Source organism: Lutra lutra, chromosome 10 (genome assembly GCF_902655055.1).
Source record: "Lutra lutra chromosome 10, mLutLut1.2, whole genome shotgun sequence".
Taxonomy (NCBI): Eukaryota; Metazoa; Chordata; class Mammalia; order Carnivora; family Mustelidae; genus Lutra; species Lutra lutra.
In genome coordinates, this window is record NC_062287.1 from 106,785,593 (window position 1) to 106,803,847 (window position 18,255).

Consider the following 18,255-nt stretch of genomic DNA (forward strand, 5'->3'; position numbering starts at 1 on the left):
GAGAGGACGAGGGGATCACACATTCTGTCCCCCTTTCTTTGTCTCAAGGGCAAGGAGCGGAGGCAGGATGAGTCAGCCTTCAAGTCAGAGGGCTAAAATCCTCCTGCAAAGTTGTGTGACCTTGGGCAAGTCTCTTCAACTCTCCTGGCCTCTAGGGGAAATAGTTATCCCACCCCACAGGGTCTCTGCCAAAGGCAAGGAGATTCCTTAGGTTAGAGTTGGTGTCCAACAAGGTGGAGATTTTGAGGATGGCCAACGCCAGGCCGGGCTCCCCTTAGGGATCTGAGAGCCTGGGGCCAGGGGGCCTGCAGGGCCCGCTCCTCCTTGGCTGACCCCTCCTCCCCCAGAACCAGCTCTAGTCTCTTTCTGGGTTTCTAGGTGACTTGGCTGGCCCCTCTGGATGAGTTCTACTTTAAACCTACTGCTGCTAGTGTCTCTGTATTGGGGGGGCTCCCACAGGGGCCCCCAGGCAGGAGCCCCCCCCCCCAGCCAAGCCCTGCGGGAGGGGCTGCAGCCCCTACCTATTCCAGTGCCCATGCGCCTTCCCCCCTCCCATCCCTGGAGCACCGATTTCAGGGCACCTGCTGTAGGCCACGCATCGCAGAGCCCCTCCTCATCCCTCCCTTGTCCGTGGACACCTGCGAGGCTTCTGAACCCTCTGGGCAAACGAGCAGTTGTCTCCTTCGCAGCGTTCAGTAGGAAGCCCCAGGGACAGGGCCCAGGTTGAGTCACGGGGGTCTACAGAACAGGAAGTGGGCTGTTCTAGGGCTCACACGGGAAGACCAGGATGCTTAGGTCCTTAAAGAAGGCAGCAGGCGCCCGGCCTCCCCAAGCTAGGGACGGGGGAGGGGCGCCTGCCGGCAGGAGGCCCATTAGCTGGCTAAGTGCTCCCCCGGTGGGGGGGACAGAGCTGCTGCAGAAGGGGGTGAGGGGAAGTGAGGGCGGTGGTGGTGGGGTGGGAGTGGCTTTTCCTGCACTCAGTTAAGTGCTGCTGGAGTGTGGTGGGGGCAAGGCTCTGCGCCCCCCCCCCCCCCCCCCCCCCCCCGCCCATGCCTGGCCCTCGGATAGTACCCTCGCCCCCATCCCTCGGAAACCTAAGCCGGCTGACCCCCTCCCAGTCTTCAGCAGCGCCCTCTACACCCGCTCCCTCTGGCTGCACCCTAACAACCACTCTGGCCTCAAGCTCTGCCCTCCGACCCCAGGTAAGTCCTGACGACCAGCCCCGGCGAAGGGCCTGGGTCCAGTTTATGCCCCTGCCCCATCCCCCCTCTGGCTGCATTCGCCGCCCCAGCCGCCAGGGGGAGCCGCCGACCCGGGGCGGGCGGGCCCGACGCGGGTGGGAGGGGGCGGTGCCACTGCGGCCCCGCCCCCGCCCCGCCCCGCCCGGGCCCCGCCGATTCTCTGGTCTGTCCGGGACAGACTGGCGGGCGGGCGGGCGCTGACGCCGCGGGGCCGGAGCGGGCCGCGCGGGAGCGCGCGGAGGGAGCAGCGGCGCCGTCGGTCCTCGTCGGGGCTCCGGGGATCCCCGACTCGCCCCTAGCCGGGCCATGGCCGGCGCCAGGCCCGGCGTCCACGCGCTGCAGCTGGAGCCGCCCACCGTGGTAGAGACCCTGCGGCGCGGGAGTAAGTTCATCAAATGGGACGAGGTAAGCGCGGGGGGCCCCCACGTTCCACCCAGTTCCTGGGACTCCCTCGCCCAAGCCCAGTCAGACGCCGGAGACCCCCACCCGAGCCTGGCCTGGCCACGGCGCCCCCCCACCCCGAAGCCACTCTGGCTGTGCTCCGGAAACTTGAGTCCCCAATCGTGCCCGTAATGAAGACTTTGTCCCCCACCCCCAGCCCCAGTCCGTTCAGCTGAGGAAAACTTGGCTTTCCACTCTTTGGCCCGGAGACTTGGAACCCCGATGAATCCCGTCCCCCCCCCCCCCCCCACCTCTTTTCACTCGCCCTTCCCACCCCTCCCTGCGTGCCGGTCTAATTCTGATTCCCCCAACCCTGGCCTGGTCCTCAGACCACTGCCTGGCACTGGACTCTGGCTGGAGGACCCTGGCTCCAATCGGGCTCAGCGCACCCCATTCTTCCTAGTGCCCTAGCCTGAACATTGTTCTCCATTCATCACTTTTTCACCCTGCTCTTCCTGCACCCCTTTGCCCTGCTTCAGGAGCCCATCCCAGCTCTCTGCTCAGGAAGGCAGTCAAGTCACCCCCTAGTGGAGTCTTTGCCCCCACAAGTTCCTCCGGTCCTGGGGAACTTTGCTCTCCATTTCTTAGCATCAGGGACTTTGATCCCCAATAAATCCTTGCCCCCCCTTTCTACCTGCCCTGCCCCTGCTGCTTCCCAGATGCCCGGGTCCCCACCTGCAGCTCTCTGACCTGTCCTGCGCCCCACCCCCGTTTTCACACCGCCCCCTCCTCTGCCCCTTGGGCCCCCTCCTTCCCCAGGGCCTCCACCCGGCCCGTATGAGCCTCCCCGCTGCTCCTTCCCAGTCAGGCCGGAGGCCTGGAAGACTCTGGGTTCCTTTCCGGCTGGGTGGGGCGGGTAGGCGTGGGAGCTAGGGGGAGGGGCTGGGGGCGTGGCCTGAGGCAGCAGGTGTGCCTTAGAGGGGTGCCTGGGAGCTCCGGGGACCGGGGGAGACCCCTCCCCCCAGTCCTGCGTGCAGGGAAAAGTTTCTCCTTTTCCTTCCAGTGTGATAAACCCAAATAAGGAAGTGGGAACTGGGAGAGGGCCCTGGGGGTGGGGTGGGGGTTGCTGACTGGGACTTAGGGCTGAAGAGCAGGGGGCCTGGGCTGTTTTTGAAGGCCAGACACTGGGAGTGTGGCAGGGGAAGGCCCTGGGGTCTGTACCCACAGACCTCCCCTCCCCTCACACTGCTGGGGGACCTGAGCCTCAGGGTTGGGAATCCCAAGGAGGAGCGGAAGATGGGTGTGAGCACAGTGAGATGGGGAGGCCCAGGCACCCTCAAAGTTCCAAGGCCTCCTGGCCTTTATAAGAAAAGAGATGGGCGGGGCTGGTGCAGTCCCCAATTCTCCAGAAACAGAAACCAAGTCTGGAAAGTGGAGACTCATCCCAGTTCCCACTGCGGGGTTGCAGCTAAGGCTAGGAGCTGGGAGCCTAGCAGGGGTCTTGTTTCCTTCCTTCCCAGGCATCTGGATTCTGGAGCCAGACTGCCCGCGAGCAAATCCTAGGGCCTCCTCTTGACCTTAAGCAAGCCGCGTAGCCTCCCTATGCCTCAGGTTCCTGATCTGTTAAATGGGAAGAACAGTAGCATGTACTTCGTAAGGTCGTTAGGAGGACTAAGTGAGCTCCTAGAGGGCCGCTGACCCTGATGACCTCCCCCCCAACCTTGGCTGCTGGTCCTGAATCACACAGGGGTGGCCCTGGGAGTGTGCCAGAGACCAGATCCTCCTCAGAAAATAGGGCTGGCATACTCTTCCCTGCTCTCCTGCCAGCCGCAGGGCTGTTGGAGGAAAGACAGAATTCGCTGTCCAGTCCCAAGGGCAGGGCGCGTCCCCTTCTGGGGGGATTTAGTCCGTATTTTGTAAGATGGGGTGAGGCAGAAGACTGAGGCTCCCGTTGGGTGCAGGGCGGTGGGGGGGGTCATGGGCTTTGAGGCCGATGTCAGGGCTGACTGGTTGTCATGAGGCCCTGAGGGACACAAGACGTGTAGAAGTCAGACTTCCAAACCGTCTGCTTTCATCCCATAAATATTCTCAAGGGGGCTTCAGGGTGCTCTGACTCTGGGGAGGCCTCCCCAAGAAGGTGGGTCAGATTTCACGGGTCGAGAAGGAAGGAAGGAAAGGCAGTCCTAGCAAAGGAACAAAACCGCAAGAGCTGTAGGAGGGGAAAGGTAGTGGTTCCTGTGACTGAGCCTTAGGGTCAGAGACAGGTGAGGTCGGGAGGGGCATTGGGACCCCTGTTGCTATGCCAGGGACAATTGTGTAAGCTTCATCCTGAGGACCGTAGGGGAACCTGTGGGCTGGATGAGGCTTCATCGTCACTCACCGGCAGAAACACTGGGTGGATGGCCTGAGGGAGCCCGGGGCCCAAGCCTGAGCCCCAGCCCTCACTCACTGACCCCTGCCGGTCCATCCCATCCCCAGGAGGCCTCCAGTCGGAACCTGGTAACCCTGCGTGTGGACTCCAATGGCTTTTTTCTGTATTGGACTGGACCCAACATGGTGAGGGGGGGCAGTGGTACTGCCTGCTTAGGTCTAGGGCCCCTGGCCCAGACCCCCCTTCCCCTCCCACCCACCCAGGAGGGTGGGACCCAGCTGCTGGCTGACCTCTCCCACGGCTCCCTGGACAGGAAGTGCTATGGGCGGGGGCTGAGGCTGGGGCTACAGCAGGGGGTGGCCACTCCCTGGCTTGGGTGGAGATCTTGGGGGCCCCTGGCTCTTGCCTCATAGCCTTTCAGACCCACCCTGGCATCTGGTTTCCCCAGGAGGTGGACACACTGGACATCAGTTCCATCAGGGACACGCGGACGGGTCGCTACGCCCGCCTGCCCAAGGTAAGTGGGGGGGACCCTGAACTAAGAAAGGGAGTGAGGCCTTGGGGGTGGGAACACCCCTCTTTACCCTTGGCTTTCGACTACTCAGGACCCCAAGATCCGGGAGGTGCTGGGCTTTGGGGGCCCTGAGGCCCGGCTGGAGGAGAAGTTGATGACAGTGGTGGCTGGGCCAGACCCGGTGAATACGACGTTCTTGAACTTCATGGCCGTGCAGGATGACACAGCCAAGGTGGGCTGGGGCCCAAGGGTCAGCCCCAGGGGAGCCACCGCGGCTTAGTGTCTGTCGCGCGCGTGAGCCTGTTCTCTGCCCCTGTTTCTAATCATCCTCTGACAAAGCAGTATTTAAGCAAAGTACTGTGGCTCATGCCTGATTCTGGGTGTCAGCTGGGGCTGGGCCAACCCCTCTGTTCCCAGATCACCCCCTCCCACCCTCACTCCGTCTCCCGACCCCTCAGGTCTGGACCGAGGAGCTGTTTAAGCTGGCTATGAACATCCTGGCTCAGAACGCCTCCCGGAACACGTTCCTGCGAAAAGCGTGAGTCGTGGGCCTGGCCGCGGGGTGGCGGGGACTCAGGTGACCACGGCCGGCGTGTGACCCTGAGGCCTCTGCCTCCCCAGATACACAAAGCTGAAGCTGCAGGTGAACCAGGATGGACGGATTCCGGTGAAGAAGTGAGTACCCCTGGCCCTCAGTACCTTCTCTCCTGTCCCCATCTGGGTGATCTTCGCCCCTGTGACTCTGACCCCTCTCACCTGCCCAGTATCCTGAAGATGTTTTCAGCAGATAAGAAGCGGGTAGAGACTGCACTGGAATCCTGTGGCCTCAATTTCAACCGGGTGAGGAGGCCGGAGCAACATAGGGAGAGTGGGGTGGATGGGTGCCTGGTCTTTGGCGCCAGCTGCCCTGGGTTCTCACCCCACACTTCTGGGCTCCCCCCAACCCCCACCCCAGAGTGAGTCCATCCGGCCCGACGAGTTTTCCTTGGAGATCTTCGAGCGGTTCCTGAATAAGTTGTGTTTGCGGCCAGACATTGACAAGATCCTGCTGGAGATGTGAGCAGGGCTGGGCCCCCCTCCGAGCCCCCAGTGCTCTGTGTGTGGCCTCTGCTGGCATTCCTTCCAGCACAGTGAGGGGAAGCAGAACTTCCGGGGGTCCCGCGGGGGCTGGGGCTGGGGCAGTGCTGTGAACTGCTCTGTGCTGACCCTTTGCATCACCCTACACCGGGGCGGGGGACCAAGCAGCTTTGATGAGCTGTGGGACTTGCCTGAGCTCATAGAGCGAGTGGCCGCTGGAGCTGAGGTTGGGTCCAGTGTCCGGAAGCAGTCCTGGCAGGCCAAACCCTTGGTGGCTTCCGAAGCCCTTGCTAATGCCCATGCCAGCACCTCGGGGTTAGGAGAGTGGGTGGATGGGAAAACTGAGGCCCAGAGTGGGCAGCCGTTTGCCCAAGTCCCAGTCAGCAGGTGCGAGAGCCAGGCCCCGACCTCCCGACTCCTGCTCCGAGGGCAAGGGCGTGGCACAGGGAATGGGGACGGTCCAGCTTGACCCAGCTTCCTGCCCTGTCTAGAGGCGCCAAGGGCAAGCCTTACCTGACGCTGGAGCAGCTCATGGACTTCATCAACCAGAAGCAACGGGACCCGAGGCTCAACGAGGTGCTATATCCACCCCTGCGGCCGTCCCAGGCCCGGCTGCTCATCGAGAAGTATGAGCCTAACCAGCAGTTCCTAGAGCGTGGTGAGCCCGTGAGGAGCCCGTCGGAGGGGCAGGGTCAGGGGGCATCAGGAGGCGCCCCGGCTGAGCCTGCTGACCCCACCCATCCCCCAGACCAGATGTCCATGGAGGGCTTCAGCCGCTACCTGGGCGGTGAGGAGAATGGCATCCTGCCCCTGGAGGCCCTGGATCTCAGCGCGGACATGACCCAGCCGCTGAGCGCCTACTTCATCAACTCCTCACACAACACCTATCTCACAGGTGAGCGAGCCCCCCACCGTGGGCAGCTGGGGCAGTGGCCTCCGTGCCCTCTGCCCGCGGCCCCTTCTGTGACCTCCCTCCTTTTCGGGTGGCCGGTGCTGGGGAAGCAGGTGGGGAACGGGCAGCCTACCCTTGCGGGGAGCGCGGCTTCTCTGCATGGGTGCCTCTCCTGGGTGGTCTGGAAGGCTTCCCTGGGGAGGGGCTGAGCCCTGCACCTGTCGCCTGTAAAGGAGCACTGAAGGCCAGGAGCAGGACACTCCTGGGTGCTCGTCAGCAGGGAAGGAGGCCGGAGGCAGGGCGGGTGCTGGGGCAAGTAGACGTGAGAAGGAGTGAGAAAAGGAGGCAGGGCTAGACCACAGGGCACGGAAGGAATTTGGATTGATCCTCAGTGGGCGGGAAAGGCTTTCTGGAGGGTGTCAGTCATGGGAGGTCACGAGACCTGGTATGTTTTGGGAAGCGTGACAAGCCAGGTGCTCCCCAGAGATGGGATGGGAGGCAGGGAGGGGCCCCAGGCAGAAGGTAATAGAGGCCATCCGTGGGTGGAAGGAGGAGAGGGAAGTGGGGGGCCATGGGGGCATTGGGGACGACTCCCTGCTTCAGGTCAGTAGCTGGAGGCGGGGGTGGTGGGTGTTTATCCTCAAGAGGGTGAGTCCTGGAGGAAGAACCCATCAGCAGCCAGTGCTACTCGATGCTGACTCTGCCCGGCTTGGACGCGAGCCAAGGGCTGGGTGGCAGGACACGGGCCCTGCCCTGGGGGATTTCAGGAGAGATGGCGCTGGTTCCACAGCAAATTAAGGAGCGATCAAGGGCTGGCCAGACGGCGTGCCAGGGCCGGGCTGGGCCACCACTGGGGCCTCCGCGTCTCCAGCGGGGCTGGAGCAGCACAGGCCGGGGGAGGGGTGGTGGTGAGTGGGTGAGGAGCCCGGTGGGCCGGGCGGCGGTGCTGATGGGGCCTCGCCGCCAGCGGGGCAGCTGGCCGGGACCTCGTCCGTGGAGATGTACCGGCAGGCGCTGCTGTGGGGCTGCCGCTGCGTGGAGCTGGATGTGTGGAAAGGCCGGCCGCCCGAGGAGGAGCCCTTCATCACCCACGGCTTCACCATGACCACGGAGGTGCCGCTGCGGGACGTGCTCGAGGCCATCGCGGAGACTGCCTTCAAGACCTCGCCCTACCCCGTCATCCTCTCCTTTGAGAACCACGTGGACTCGTGAGTGGGCCCCTGACCTGAGGACCACCGCCCCCCACCGCCCCCATCGGCCCAGAGGCAGCCATCCTCCCATGACACTGTTCCTGTGACCTCTGACCCTGAAGATCTTTGTCTACCCTGGGGACGTCAGCTTCTCATGCTGCCACCACCACCACCACCACCACCACCACCCCTGCCCCCCGTCCCCGGAACCTCTGACCTTTAACCTTGGCCCCGCAGAGCAAAGCAGCAGGCCAAGATGGCCGAGTACTGCCGGTCCATCTTTGGGGACGCGCTGCTCATCGACCCGCTGGACAAGTACCCGGTAGGAGGGCTTGGACCTGTGGCAGGGCGTGGGGGGGTGGTGAGGACTCCCCAGCGGGCCCTGACCTGTCTGTGCCCACCAGCTGGCCCCAGGCGTCCCCCTGCCCAGCCCCCAGGACCTGATGGGCCGCATCCTGGTGAAGAACAAGAAGCGACACCAGCCCAGCACCGGTGTCCCCAACAGCTCTGTGCGCAAGCGGCCCCTGGAACAGAGCAACTCGGCCCTGAGTGAGAGCTCGGCTGCCACCACTGAGCCCTCCTCCCCTCAGCTCGGTACAGCCCTGGGCCCAGCCTTTGACCCCGATCCCGACCCTGAGCTCTTGCCTCGCTGAGCCCCACTTCCCTGGTGGTCCTCCTCCTGCTCCCAGCCTGTCCTCCCTTCTCACTAAGCCTCTCAGCCGAGGATGGGACCTCTGACCCCCGACCCCGGGCCCTGACCTCCCCAGACTATAGCCTGACTGGATTGGGTTCCATCAAGTTCCTGACCCATCAGTCTCAGCCTCCCCCTTCACACAGCCCTCCTCTCAACCACATTATAACTCTGAATTCTGACTTCTGGCCTCAGTGAACCACATCCTCATGCTTCGGCTCTGACCCTTGTCCTCTGACCCCTCTGAGTCTGTCCACGCAGCCGGTGATAATTTGAGCTAACCCTTGAGCTCTTACTTTGTTAAGGTCCCTTGTATCACCCACCCCTGACCGCTCACCTCACTAAGCCCCCTCACTGGGTCTGGCTCTGATTGACACCTGACTCAGAACCCCACCGTGTCATCCTTCACCCCCACTGCCAAGGCAGTTGTACCCCATTTCCTGGCTTCTCACCCCTCTGAGCTGCCCTGCCTACCTCTCTAATGGACAGAACTCCAACCTTGACCTTTGACCCATGACCCCTGTGCACTACTACTGGGTTGAATACCATCCAACTCCTGACCTCTGCTCTCTCCCTCCTTGACCTTGACTTCCCCACTGAGTCACCTCCACAACCCCTCCTGACTCCCCAAGTGTCTGTGTTCGTCCTGACTCCCTGTGGCCCTATCCTCTGCAGGGTCCCCCAGCTCTGACAGCTGCCCAGGCCTGAGCAACGGGGAAGAAGTAGCCCTGGAGAAGCCCAGCCTGGAGCCTCGCAAGTCGCTGGGCGAGGACGGGCTACAGCGGGGTGCTGATGCTCTTGGATCTGCAGACCGTGAGGATGAGGAGGAGGATGAGGAAGAGGAGGAACAGACAGATCCTAAAAAGCCAACCACAGATGAGGTCAGCCCTGGAGGTGGGAAGAGGCAGAGGGAGCATGGATTAAGGACCCAGGCATTTGCTGAGCCCCTGTCTGGCCACGGTCCGGTGTTAACCCTGCTGTTCTGGAGTTCATGGTGGGGAGGGTGTGTAGAGGGTGGAGAAGGGGTCTTAGGTAAACAGGCATGGGAGCAGGTGAAATTGTGCTCATGACTAGGCTGGGGAGAGGCGAGTTAAGCTGTAGCATTGTGGGGAAAGAAAAGAAGAATGACCTGGGCAGGGAAATGGGGCGATTGGACCTAAGGAAGAGGGATACCATGTGCAAAGGCCCTGTGGCAGGACTGGAGAGTACAGGAAGGGGCCACATAAGACAAGGGAGTGTGGAGTTCTGAGGGATGGAGGTGATAGAAAAAGTGGGTCTATGAGGTCAGATTTGGTAGGGGCCCAGAGTGAGGAAGGGTGCGGGCAGGGGTGGCCAAGTTCAGTATTGCAGGTGTTGGGTTCAGGGCTCTTGGTGGGCCGCAGAGGGGACATGGCAGCATAGTGGCTGGAAATAATGGCTCATCCGCATGGGAATCATTGAGTCCTGGGGCTGGATGAGGAGTGCCAGCTTCCAAGGATCAGGGAGGCAGGAGGCAAAGGAGGAAGGTCGGGGCCAGGGCAAGGTCCCAGAGGGAATGGGACCGGGACTGACAGGCCAGAAGGGGCTGGGGCCCTTGCTGAGAGCCACTGGGCAGCGTGCTTGCAGAGGTGGGTGGAGGGTCAGCCCCTCCTTCCTGATGGGGCAGGTGAGGGAACTTCCGGCTGAGGGATGGGTGGTGCGTGGCACTGCTGACCCTTTGTTTGGGGGCCACAGGGCACTGCCAGCAGTGAGGTCAATGCCACCGAGGAAATGTCCACACTCGTCAACTACATCGAGCCTGTCAAGTTCAAGTCCTTTGAGGCTGCTCGAAGTGAGTGGGATAGGAGACGGTGGGAATAGGAGCCAGCCCAGCCTTGCCAGGCCTGATCGCCCCCCACTCCTCACCCCTCAGAAAGGAACAAATGCTTCGAGATGTCATCTTTCGTGGAAACCAAGGCCATGGAGCAACTGACCAAGAGCCCCATGGAGTTTGTGGAGTATCCTTCCACATTGCCAGGGCAGGCTAACCAGGGTGGGGTGCTCAGAGGCCGGCTTAGATGTTCTGACCCACTGATGCCACCCACACAGGGTCCTGACCCTCAAGCACCCTGGTCTGGGTTTGGGGCTAGCCTCGGAAATTGCTCGGGGGCAAGGCCGAGAGGCAGGGGGCCAGAGGGGCAGCTAGAGCCAAGGCCGGGCAGTGGGTTCACAGGAGCCGAGCACAGGCCTGGCTTGCCAGCCAGAAGGCGGGGGCCAGTACACGGACGGCATGTCCCCTGACCGCCAACCTCAGATACAACAAGCAGCAGCTCAGCCGCATCTACCCCAAGGGCACCCGCGTGGACTCATCCAACTACATGCCCCAGCTCTTCTGGAATGTTGGCTGCCAGCTTGTCGCGCTCAACTTCCAGACCCTGGGTGAGCACTAGCCCGCCTCGACCCCCTGGCCTCCAACCTCACTGACTTCTGCTCAGGGATCCTGCTCTCATTGTCTTGTATCTGGCTCTGTAATGCTAGATCTCTACTCCGAGCCAAGACCTCTGCAAACCCCACCTCCTGACCTTGGCTGACCCTAGACCTTAGCTCCTGTCTGATCTTTCCAGAGTCTGGAGCCCTGATCCCATTTGATCAGACCCTAGTACTCCCTGATCGTCCCTCTGCGTTCAGCTGTCCTTCCTGCCTCCTCATCCCACGGGCCTTGCTGGCCCTTGGCCTCCCCCTGTCACCCCCAGACGTGGCAATGCAGCTAAACGCAGGCGTGTTTGAGTACAACGGGCGCAGCGGCTACCTGCTCAAGCCCGAGTTCATGCGGCGGCCAGACAAGTCCTTCGATCCCTTCACCGAAGTCATCGTGGACGGCATCGTGGCCAATGCCTTGCGGGTCAAGGTGGGGCCAGGGAGCCAGGGATGGCTCTGGCGGGGTGTCCTTGGGGTGGGCCTCTTAGCAGGGGCCTCACCCTCCTGCCCCCCCCACCAGGTGATCTCGGGGCAGTTCCTGTCCGACAGGAAGGTGGGCATCTATGTGGAAGTGGACATGTTCGGCCTCCCCGTGGATACGCGGCGCAAATACCGCACTCGGACTTCTCAGGGGAATTCCTTCAATCCCGTGTGGGACGAGGAGCCCTTTGACTTCCCCAAGGTGAGCCTGCTGCCCGTGCCCGCTCTGCCAGGCTCTCTTGGCAGGGGGATCCGCAAGCAGGCACGTGGTAGTAGCACGGATCAGAAGGCAGGGGTGCCGAGGGACCCCAAGCCTGCGCCTGCCCCCTCTAGGCCCCAGGTAGGCTCTGTGTGTGCCAGGGTCGGACTCAGGCTCCTTGCCCTCTGTAGGCTTCGGGAAGAGGACAGGAAGGTGAGACAGCAGGAGGGCCCCTGTGAGGCATGGGTGCAGCCGCCCTGTCTCCCGGGCAGGAGGGACTGATCTGGGCTCACAGACACAAGCTCACACCGGCTCATCCCTGCCCCCTGGAAGGGTTGGGACCTCTGTGGTCTGTGGGAGTGGGTGTGGCCTCAGGCCAGGACCCAGGACTCCCAGTCCAGTGCCTAACCTGGCAAGGCCCAGAGCTGTCCCATCAGAGTGGTGTCTGGAGGGGCCTGCCCGCTGAGTGGCACGGCTGACGGATGGGCAGTCCCTGGGTCAGTGGTCTGAGGGTCTGCTCGGGGTGTTGGTCTCATGGCGGTGGTGTGTTGTGGCTCAGTGGGCATAGCAGCCACGGGTCAGCTGCAAGGCTTGGTGGCGCTCCGGGTCCTCAGGTGGTGCTGCCCACATTGGCTTCCCTGCGCATCGCGGCCTTTGAGGAGGGCGGCAAGTTTGTGGGGCATCGAATCCTGCCCGTCTCGGCCATCCGCTCAGGTGAGGCCATCCCGGCTCTGGGAAGCACGGAGGCCGTGTGGCGGGCCGTGGTTAGCGGGGCCTGGCTACCTCACTGTCCCACCCTCGTAGGGTACCACTACATCTGTCTGCGGAACGAGGCCAACCAGCCTCTCTGTCTGCCGGCCCTGCTCATTTACACTGAAGCCTCTGACTACATTCCTGATGACCACCAGGGTAAGCTGGGGCTGGGGGACCTGGGGGGACACAGGCCAGGCAGGGGCCAGGGAACCAACAGGGTCTGCTGGTGGCTGAGCCAGATGGCCCCCATCAAGGGGGCGCTAAACAGACCTGACAGCGGGTTCTGGGGTCCTTGCACGGAACCCGAACAGCAGGGAAGGTGTGGCTTCGGGGAGCATGTCTCTGAAAGCCTGCCCTCTGCCCCGCACCCAGACTATGCAGAGGCCCTTATCAACCCCATCAAGCATGTCAGCCTGATGGACCAGAGGGCCAAGCAGCTGGCTGCCCTCATTGGGGAGAGCGAGGTAAGCCAAGGCAGGTCAGAGGCGGGTGGGAGGCAGCAGGCTCAGGCTGACCTGGACCCTGGAGACTGCTGGTGGGGGAGTGGTGGTGGTGTGGTGGGGGGCGTGTGGCAGGGGGCTGGGTGGGGAACACAGTGCAGGCTGATCTCTGGGGCTGGTCCTGGTGTGTTCCCCACTCTGCCGTGCCTGTGCGGTCCCATCCCAGCCCCAGCTGGTGCCTGGTCCCTCTCTCCGAGTAGGGCTGGATTCTGTTCGCTGCCTTACTGTGGATGTCAGCCTGAGGCATTTACCCACAGCCTCTGTCTGGAGGGCTGGTTCTCCTTTCTGGCTTCTCTCATCCAGACCAGGTCATAAAGCCAAGTTAATGCTGAGCTCCAGATCTCTGCCTGGCCGGGTGGGAGCTCTTTTCGCACCCTCAACTCATAGAATCACCCCCCTCCCTGTAGCACCTGAGTTTGGTCCTGCCACCCCAGTGTAGACATGGGAATGCTGAGGCTCTCCAGCTAGGCCTCCAGCCCTCGGTTCTGCCTCCGACAGCGGCATGGGACAGGGCTTCTGGCTTCTCTGACTCAGTGGGCTAAGCAGCCCTGGGTTACTGTCCGCATGTTAAGGAGGTGGGAACTACCCCTTTCGCCTGTGAGAGGGCTTCAGGACAGACCTGGGCTAGCATTCCTCCAGCAACAGGGTCCGAGTTGAAGTGCCGAGTTCAGCTGCTTCACCAAAGCCATTGGAAGCCACAGAAGCTTTTAAAACATGGGGTCCTGGGAGACAGGAGCTGGGCAGCGGCGTCTGCGGGGCGGGGTCGGGAACAGAGGCTCACCCGCATGTCCAGACCCAGTCCCACGGGGCCTGTGGCTGGCGGGGAGAGAGGCTGCTTGGAGCTGTTAGTGGGAGAGGCTGGTGCCCACTCTGCGGTCACTTCCTTTGCTGATTTAATCAAGAGCCAAGCAACGAGGAAGATGAGCAGCTGTGGGCAAGGGTGGAGGGGGACTCGGAGAGGGGAGGAAATTTGGGGTGGGGCCAAGGCTTTCCTGAACAATCTGGAAGTTCCTGAGCACACGCAACAGGGCCTGGCATCCTAGAGACATGGTCTCTCGTTACCTTTCCCACACCCTGCAGGGAAAAGGGGTTTATTTGAGACCTCTTATTTTTCTCGTAGCTGTTTCAATGGCCCCACATTGAGAGATGGGGAGCCCAGGCCAGACCGGCTGAGGGAGGCTGACCAGAGGCACTGGGGAGTCCTGGGAGGTTAGGACAGCATTTCTGGAAAGAGCCTTCTGCTTTCTCCCTGTCAGGCTCAGGCCAGCCCAGAGACCTGCCAAGAGACTCCGTCTCAGCAGCTGGGGTCCCAGCTGACCCCAAACCCCACACCCAGCCCGCTGGACACCTCCCCACGCCGGCCCCCAGGCCCTGCCACGTCCCCTACCAGCACCTCACTCAGCAGCCCAGGTAAGGGGCAGCCTGGGCCTCAGGGGTAGCCCCATCGTGCTCCCCCCCTCCGTACCCCGCCCCCAGCTCCTCACAACCCTGCCTCCTCTCTGCAGGCCAGCGGGATGACCTCATCGCCAGCCTCCTCTCAGGTGCGGGGGCAGGGCTGTGCGGGAGGGGAGTGGGGCGCTCCCTGGGGCCCGCCAGCCCCCGCCCAGCCCACCTGTGCTTTGTTGCTCAGAGGTGGCCCCGGCCTCGCTGGATGAGCTCCGAGGCCACAAGGCGTTGGCGAAGCTCCGGGGCCGGCAGGAGCGAGAGCTGCGGGAGCTGCGTAAGAAGCACCAGCGCCAGGCCGTCGCCCTCACACGCCGGCTGCTCGGCGGCCTGGCCCAGGCCCGGGCGGAGGGCAGGTGCCGCCCACGGCCGGGTGTCCCGTGAGTGTCCCGCATGCCCGTGGGCGGTGTGCCCTGCTGTGACCACGAGGGTGTGTGTGCATGTGGGGGTTTTCACTCGGCCGGGTGGGGGGAGCATGGTGGGATGGCCGAGGGCTGCCCCTTGACCCCCCCGCAAGGAGTCAAGGTTTGGTGCCAGGGAGATCGAGGAGCCGTCCCACGTGGGTCCCGCCCTCTCTGCCAGGGAGCCAGGCCTCTGCTGGAGTCCCCCACGAGCAGCCTCTCTTTCCAGAAGCTGTTGCCCTACAGGCTCCCACATTTGCATGGGGCTAATGGACTTGTCGTTGGACTTGTCACAGACCCTGCCCCCCACCCCCACCCCGCCCCAGCTGGCGTCTGCCGTTGCCTGTTGGGATCTGCCCTGCCCGACGCTGCCCTCCCAGCCCAAGTCTATGTGACAACCTGAGGATCACCCAGTCGGGTTCTTCCTACAGAGGTGGGGAGAACGAGAAGGAGGAGGAGGAAGAGGTGAAGCGGTATCAGGAATTCCAGAAGAGACAGGTGCAGAGTCTCCTGGAGCTGAGGGAGGCCCAGGCCGACACAGAGGCTGAGCGGCAGCTGGAGCACCTGAGACAGGTGAGGTGGGCCAGTGGCCACAGGGGACGGCCCTCCTCCTGGACACACCTGGTGTCAGCCTGGGTTACCCGTTGGCCGCCTGTGTCCGCAGGCTCAGCAGCGGCTCAGGGAGATTGTCCTGGAAGCTCACACAACTCAGATCAAGAGGCTGAAGGAGATGAACGAGAGGTGAAGGCAGAAGATCTTGTCGGGGGTGGGGCAGGGGCCTCGCTTGTTCTTGGAGAGGAGAGGAGACCCGTGGACCTGCCATTGATCCTTTCTCTGCCTCCCGCCCTGCTCTTCCAGGGAGAAGAAGGAACTGCAGAAGATTCTGGACAGGAAGCGTCATAACAGTATCTCAGAGGCCAAGACAAGGGAGAAACATAAGAAGGAGGCGTAAGGGCCCTGGGGCCAGGAGCCGCTGCGGGGCTGGCAGCTGCTGGGGGCTGGGCAGGCAGGGCCGGGGGCCGGGCACCAAGCCCCCTCTGCATCGCTCCCTGCAGGGAACTGACAGAGATTAACCGCCGGCACATCACCGAGTCGGTCAACTCTATCCGTCGGGTGAGTGAGGCTTGGGCCCCACCTTGGCCCCAGCCCACCCCTCTCTTCCTGCAGTCCCGAGAAGCTTGTGTCCTGGGGCGCCTGTGTGGCGCAGTTGGTTAGGCGGCTGCGTTCAGCTTGGGTCATGATCCCCAGGGCCTGGGATCGGGCCCTGCGTCGGGCTCTCTGCTAGATGGGCAGCCAGCTTCTCCCTCTACTGCTTGTGCTGTGTCGCACACGGGCTTGCTATCTCTCTCTCTCTCTCAAATAAATAAAATCTTAAAAAAAAAAAAAAAGGAAAAAAGAAACTTGTCTCCTTGTGCCTGGCCTATGGCTATATTGCCCTAGAGGGACTTCTAGAACCTTTTCCTCTGGGCTCTGTCTTGCCCCGATACATCCAGAGCCAACTGTCTACAAAGGTGTCCCACGGCTTTGGAGTCTTTGGGTCTGGAACCTTTGCTATAAGGGTCACCTCAGAACCCCGGCCCCCCAGCCCTGGGAGCCTGCACCTGCCTGACCCCTGCCCCTGCCTTAGAGACCCTTGGTTGAGCCCAGCCCTCATCCCTACTCCCCCTGCAGCTGGAGGAGGCCCAGAAGCAGCGGCATGAGCGCCTTGTGGCTGGGCAGCAGCAGGTCCTACAGCAGCTAGCAGAAGAGGAGCCCAAGGTGAGGCCTGCGGGGGTGGCGGGCGGCCAGAGCGCCTGGAGGTTGGAGTGCTGGGGGGGCCAGGCGCCGCCTGTGTGACACCCCTCCTCCCTCAGCTGCTAGCCCAGCTGGCCCAGGAGTGTCAGGAGCAGCGGGCGAGTCTGCCCCAGGAGATCCACCGGAGCCTGCTGGGCGAGACGCCGGAGGGGCTGGGGGACGGGCATCTGGTGGCCTGTGCCAGTAACGGTCACGCACCTGGAAGCAGCGGGCACCTGTCCGGCGCTGACTCGGAGAGCCAAGAGGAGAATACGAAGCTCTGAACTGGACGAGCGCGAGAGGTGGCTGCAGGAGGGGTGCTGGGAGGGCAGGAAGCTAAGACACTAATGCTTTTTTTTTTTTTTTTTTTAACTTTCTATCTTTAGAAATTTTATTTTTTTAAACTGGGGCGAGCACCCCACACTAACTCCCTTCTGTCACCCTCCGGGGGCCCCGCTAGTCCCCAGCCCCTCCTTCCTGCCTTCAGTCCTAAGGAGGGTGCTGGGTCCCTGTGGGTCACCCGGGTTTTGCCCTCCCGTGCTACCCACGCCCCAGAGGGGGAGCAGACTCCCTCACTTCCCCGGGGAACACTGGCAGAGACTTTGAGCTCTGGGAAGTAGGGGGTCATGTGCTTTCTCTATTCTTTGGGAATTTTTTTTTTTTTTTTTTTACATGAATAAAAGTGGATTTCAGGGACCCTGTGTGCCATGTGGTTTGGGGTGGGGGCAGTTCTGGAGAGGACCCTGGGCCCTGGGCCTGGCTCTGCTGTTCTTCTGGGGGCTTTGGTTTCCTCATCTCTAAAATGGGCTGGTGGGCCTTGTGGGGTTGAGGTTAGGCCCCCAGGGGAGGGCTGCTAGCTTTCAACCTTGAGACCTCCTTGCTTGGGTCCTTGCAGATCCTCCCAATGACCTGACATCCAGCGGCCTCCCGCAGGCTTTCCTGCCTTTATGGCCTCTGTCCCTGACCCATTGCTTCTTGCCCGCTTCCAACCTCCACTCACATTTTCTCCCTCCTGGGCTCTTCTAGTCCTCCCTTCACAGAGGCTCAGGCCTCTGCTTCAGGAAGCTTTCCCTGCCCCCCCTTCCTGTGGCCTGATAATGACCCAAGCGCTCAGCATCTTCCGCCGAGGCTGCTCTGGGCCCCTCGACTGCGCAGGCAGTCGGCTCTAATTGGGGATGGACCTGGTCTGCTCCGAATTTGCCCGGGCTCACAGTGATACATACGGGGGGCCCTGGCGGTGACCCTTGGGAGAAGGGAAGCTGGCCATCACAGATGCTCACAGGGACCGGGAGACCCAGCATCCCCCTCATCCCTGTGAGGTAGATGTTACGCCTGTCTTACAGATGAGGTTAACTGAGGCCCAGAGCAGAAGTCACAGGTGCCAGGCCACAGCCTAGTCAGGATGTCCTGACCTGGAGGCAGGGCGGGCCTGGACCCTCTGTGACAGACTGTTTTGGCCTTGGGACAGCCAGCGTGGAGTGGCACAGACCCTGCAGTGAGGGTGCGGCTAGGTTCTGCTGCAGGCGCAGGAGCTCAGGCTGGCACTTCTTCAAGGCCTCTCCCGGTTTCCTGGCGCTTCCAGGCTGACGCCTCCCTCCTCCAGAGGAAGGCGCCTCTCATCTGGGCTTATCTCCTGCCAATTGAGTGTTTTCTTTCTTTGTTTCTGCTGCAGCCTCAGGCAAACAGACCGGGTGGGGAGGTGATAGAGAAAGGGCCAGTCCTGCACTGGGCTGGGGGCCTCTCCCCTTTGCCCTGTTCCCTCAGGGTTAATACCCTGGCCCCAACCCTCCTTGCTTCTGTGGTCAGGCCTGGTCCTGTCTCCAAACTGGCCTACTCTATTCTGTGGCCAGGCCACTCAGCCACCAAGGCTTCTCTTCCTAATTTGGCTTGCCGCCACATGTAGAAACACTCCA

At 62.4% G+C, this 18,255-nt stretch overlaps 1 protein-coding gene across 1 annotated transcript; it reads left to right on the forward strand.

Moving 5' to 3' along the window:
• Window positions 1-1,406: 1,406 nt before the first annotated feature.
• PLCB3 (phospholipase C beta 3) lies at window positions 1,407-17,038 on the forward strand. Its single transcript, XM_047747286.1, has 31 exons — window positions 1,407-1,646; window positions 4,101-4,178; window positions 4,442-4,510; window positions 4,599-4,739; window positions 4,966-5,045; window positions 5,129-5,182; window positions 5,272-5,347; window positions 5,463-5,563; window positions 6,076-6,242; window positions 6,333-6,479; window positions 7,444-7,684; window positions 7,904-7,988; window positions 8,071-8,260; window positions 9,033-9,238; window positions 10,071-10,167; window positions 10,249-10,333; window positions 10,630-10,754; window positions 11,069-11,223; window positions 11,314-11,475; window positions 12,087-12,186; window positions 12,277-12,381; window positions 12,598-12,689; window positions 13,982-14,135; window positions 14,231-14,266; window positions 14,356-14,548; window positions 15,001-15,142; window positions 15,234-15,310; window positions 15,428-15,517; window positions 15,625-15,682; window positions 16,241-16,327; window positions 16,423-17,038. Exons 1-31 carry the CDS (start codon window positions 1,548-1,550, stop codon window positions 16,624-16,626), a joined length of 3,696 nt encoding a protein of 1,231 aa, XP_047603242.1. The 5' UTR covers window positions 1,407-1,547; the 3' UTR covers window positions 16,627-17,038.
• The last annotated feature ends 1,217 nt before the right edge of the window (window positions 17,039-18,255 follow it).

Bases quoted from the DNA above. Each gene is read 5' to 3' on its own strand.
- PLCB3 (XM_047747286.1), top strand. From the start codon at position 1,548: ATGGCCGGCGCCAGGCCCGGCGTCCACGCGCTGCAGCTGGAGCCGCCC. The intron at 12,187-12,276 runs GTGAGGCCATCC...CCACCCTCGTAG, and splicing joins CGTCTCGGCCATCCGCTCAG to GGTACCACTACATCTGTCTG. The intron at 16,328-16,422 runs GTGAGGCCTGCG...CTCCTCCCTCAG, and splicing joins TAGCAGAAGAGGAGCCCAAG to CTGCTAGCCCAGCTGGCCCA.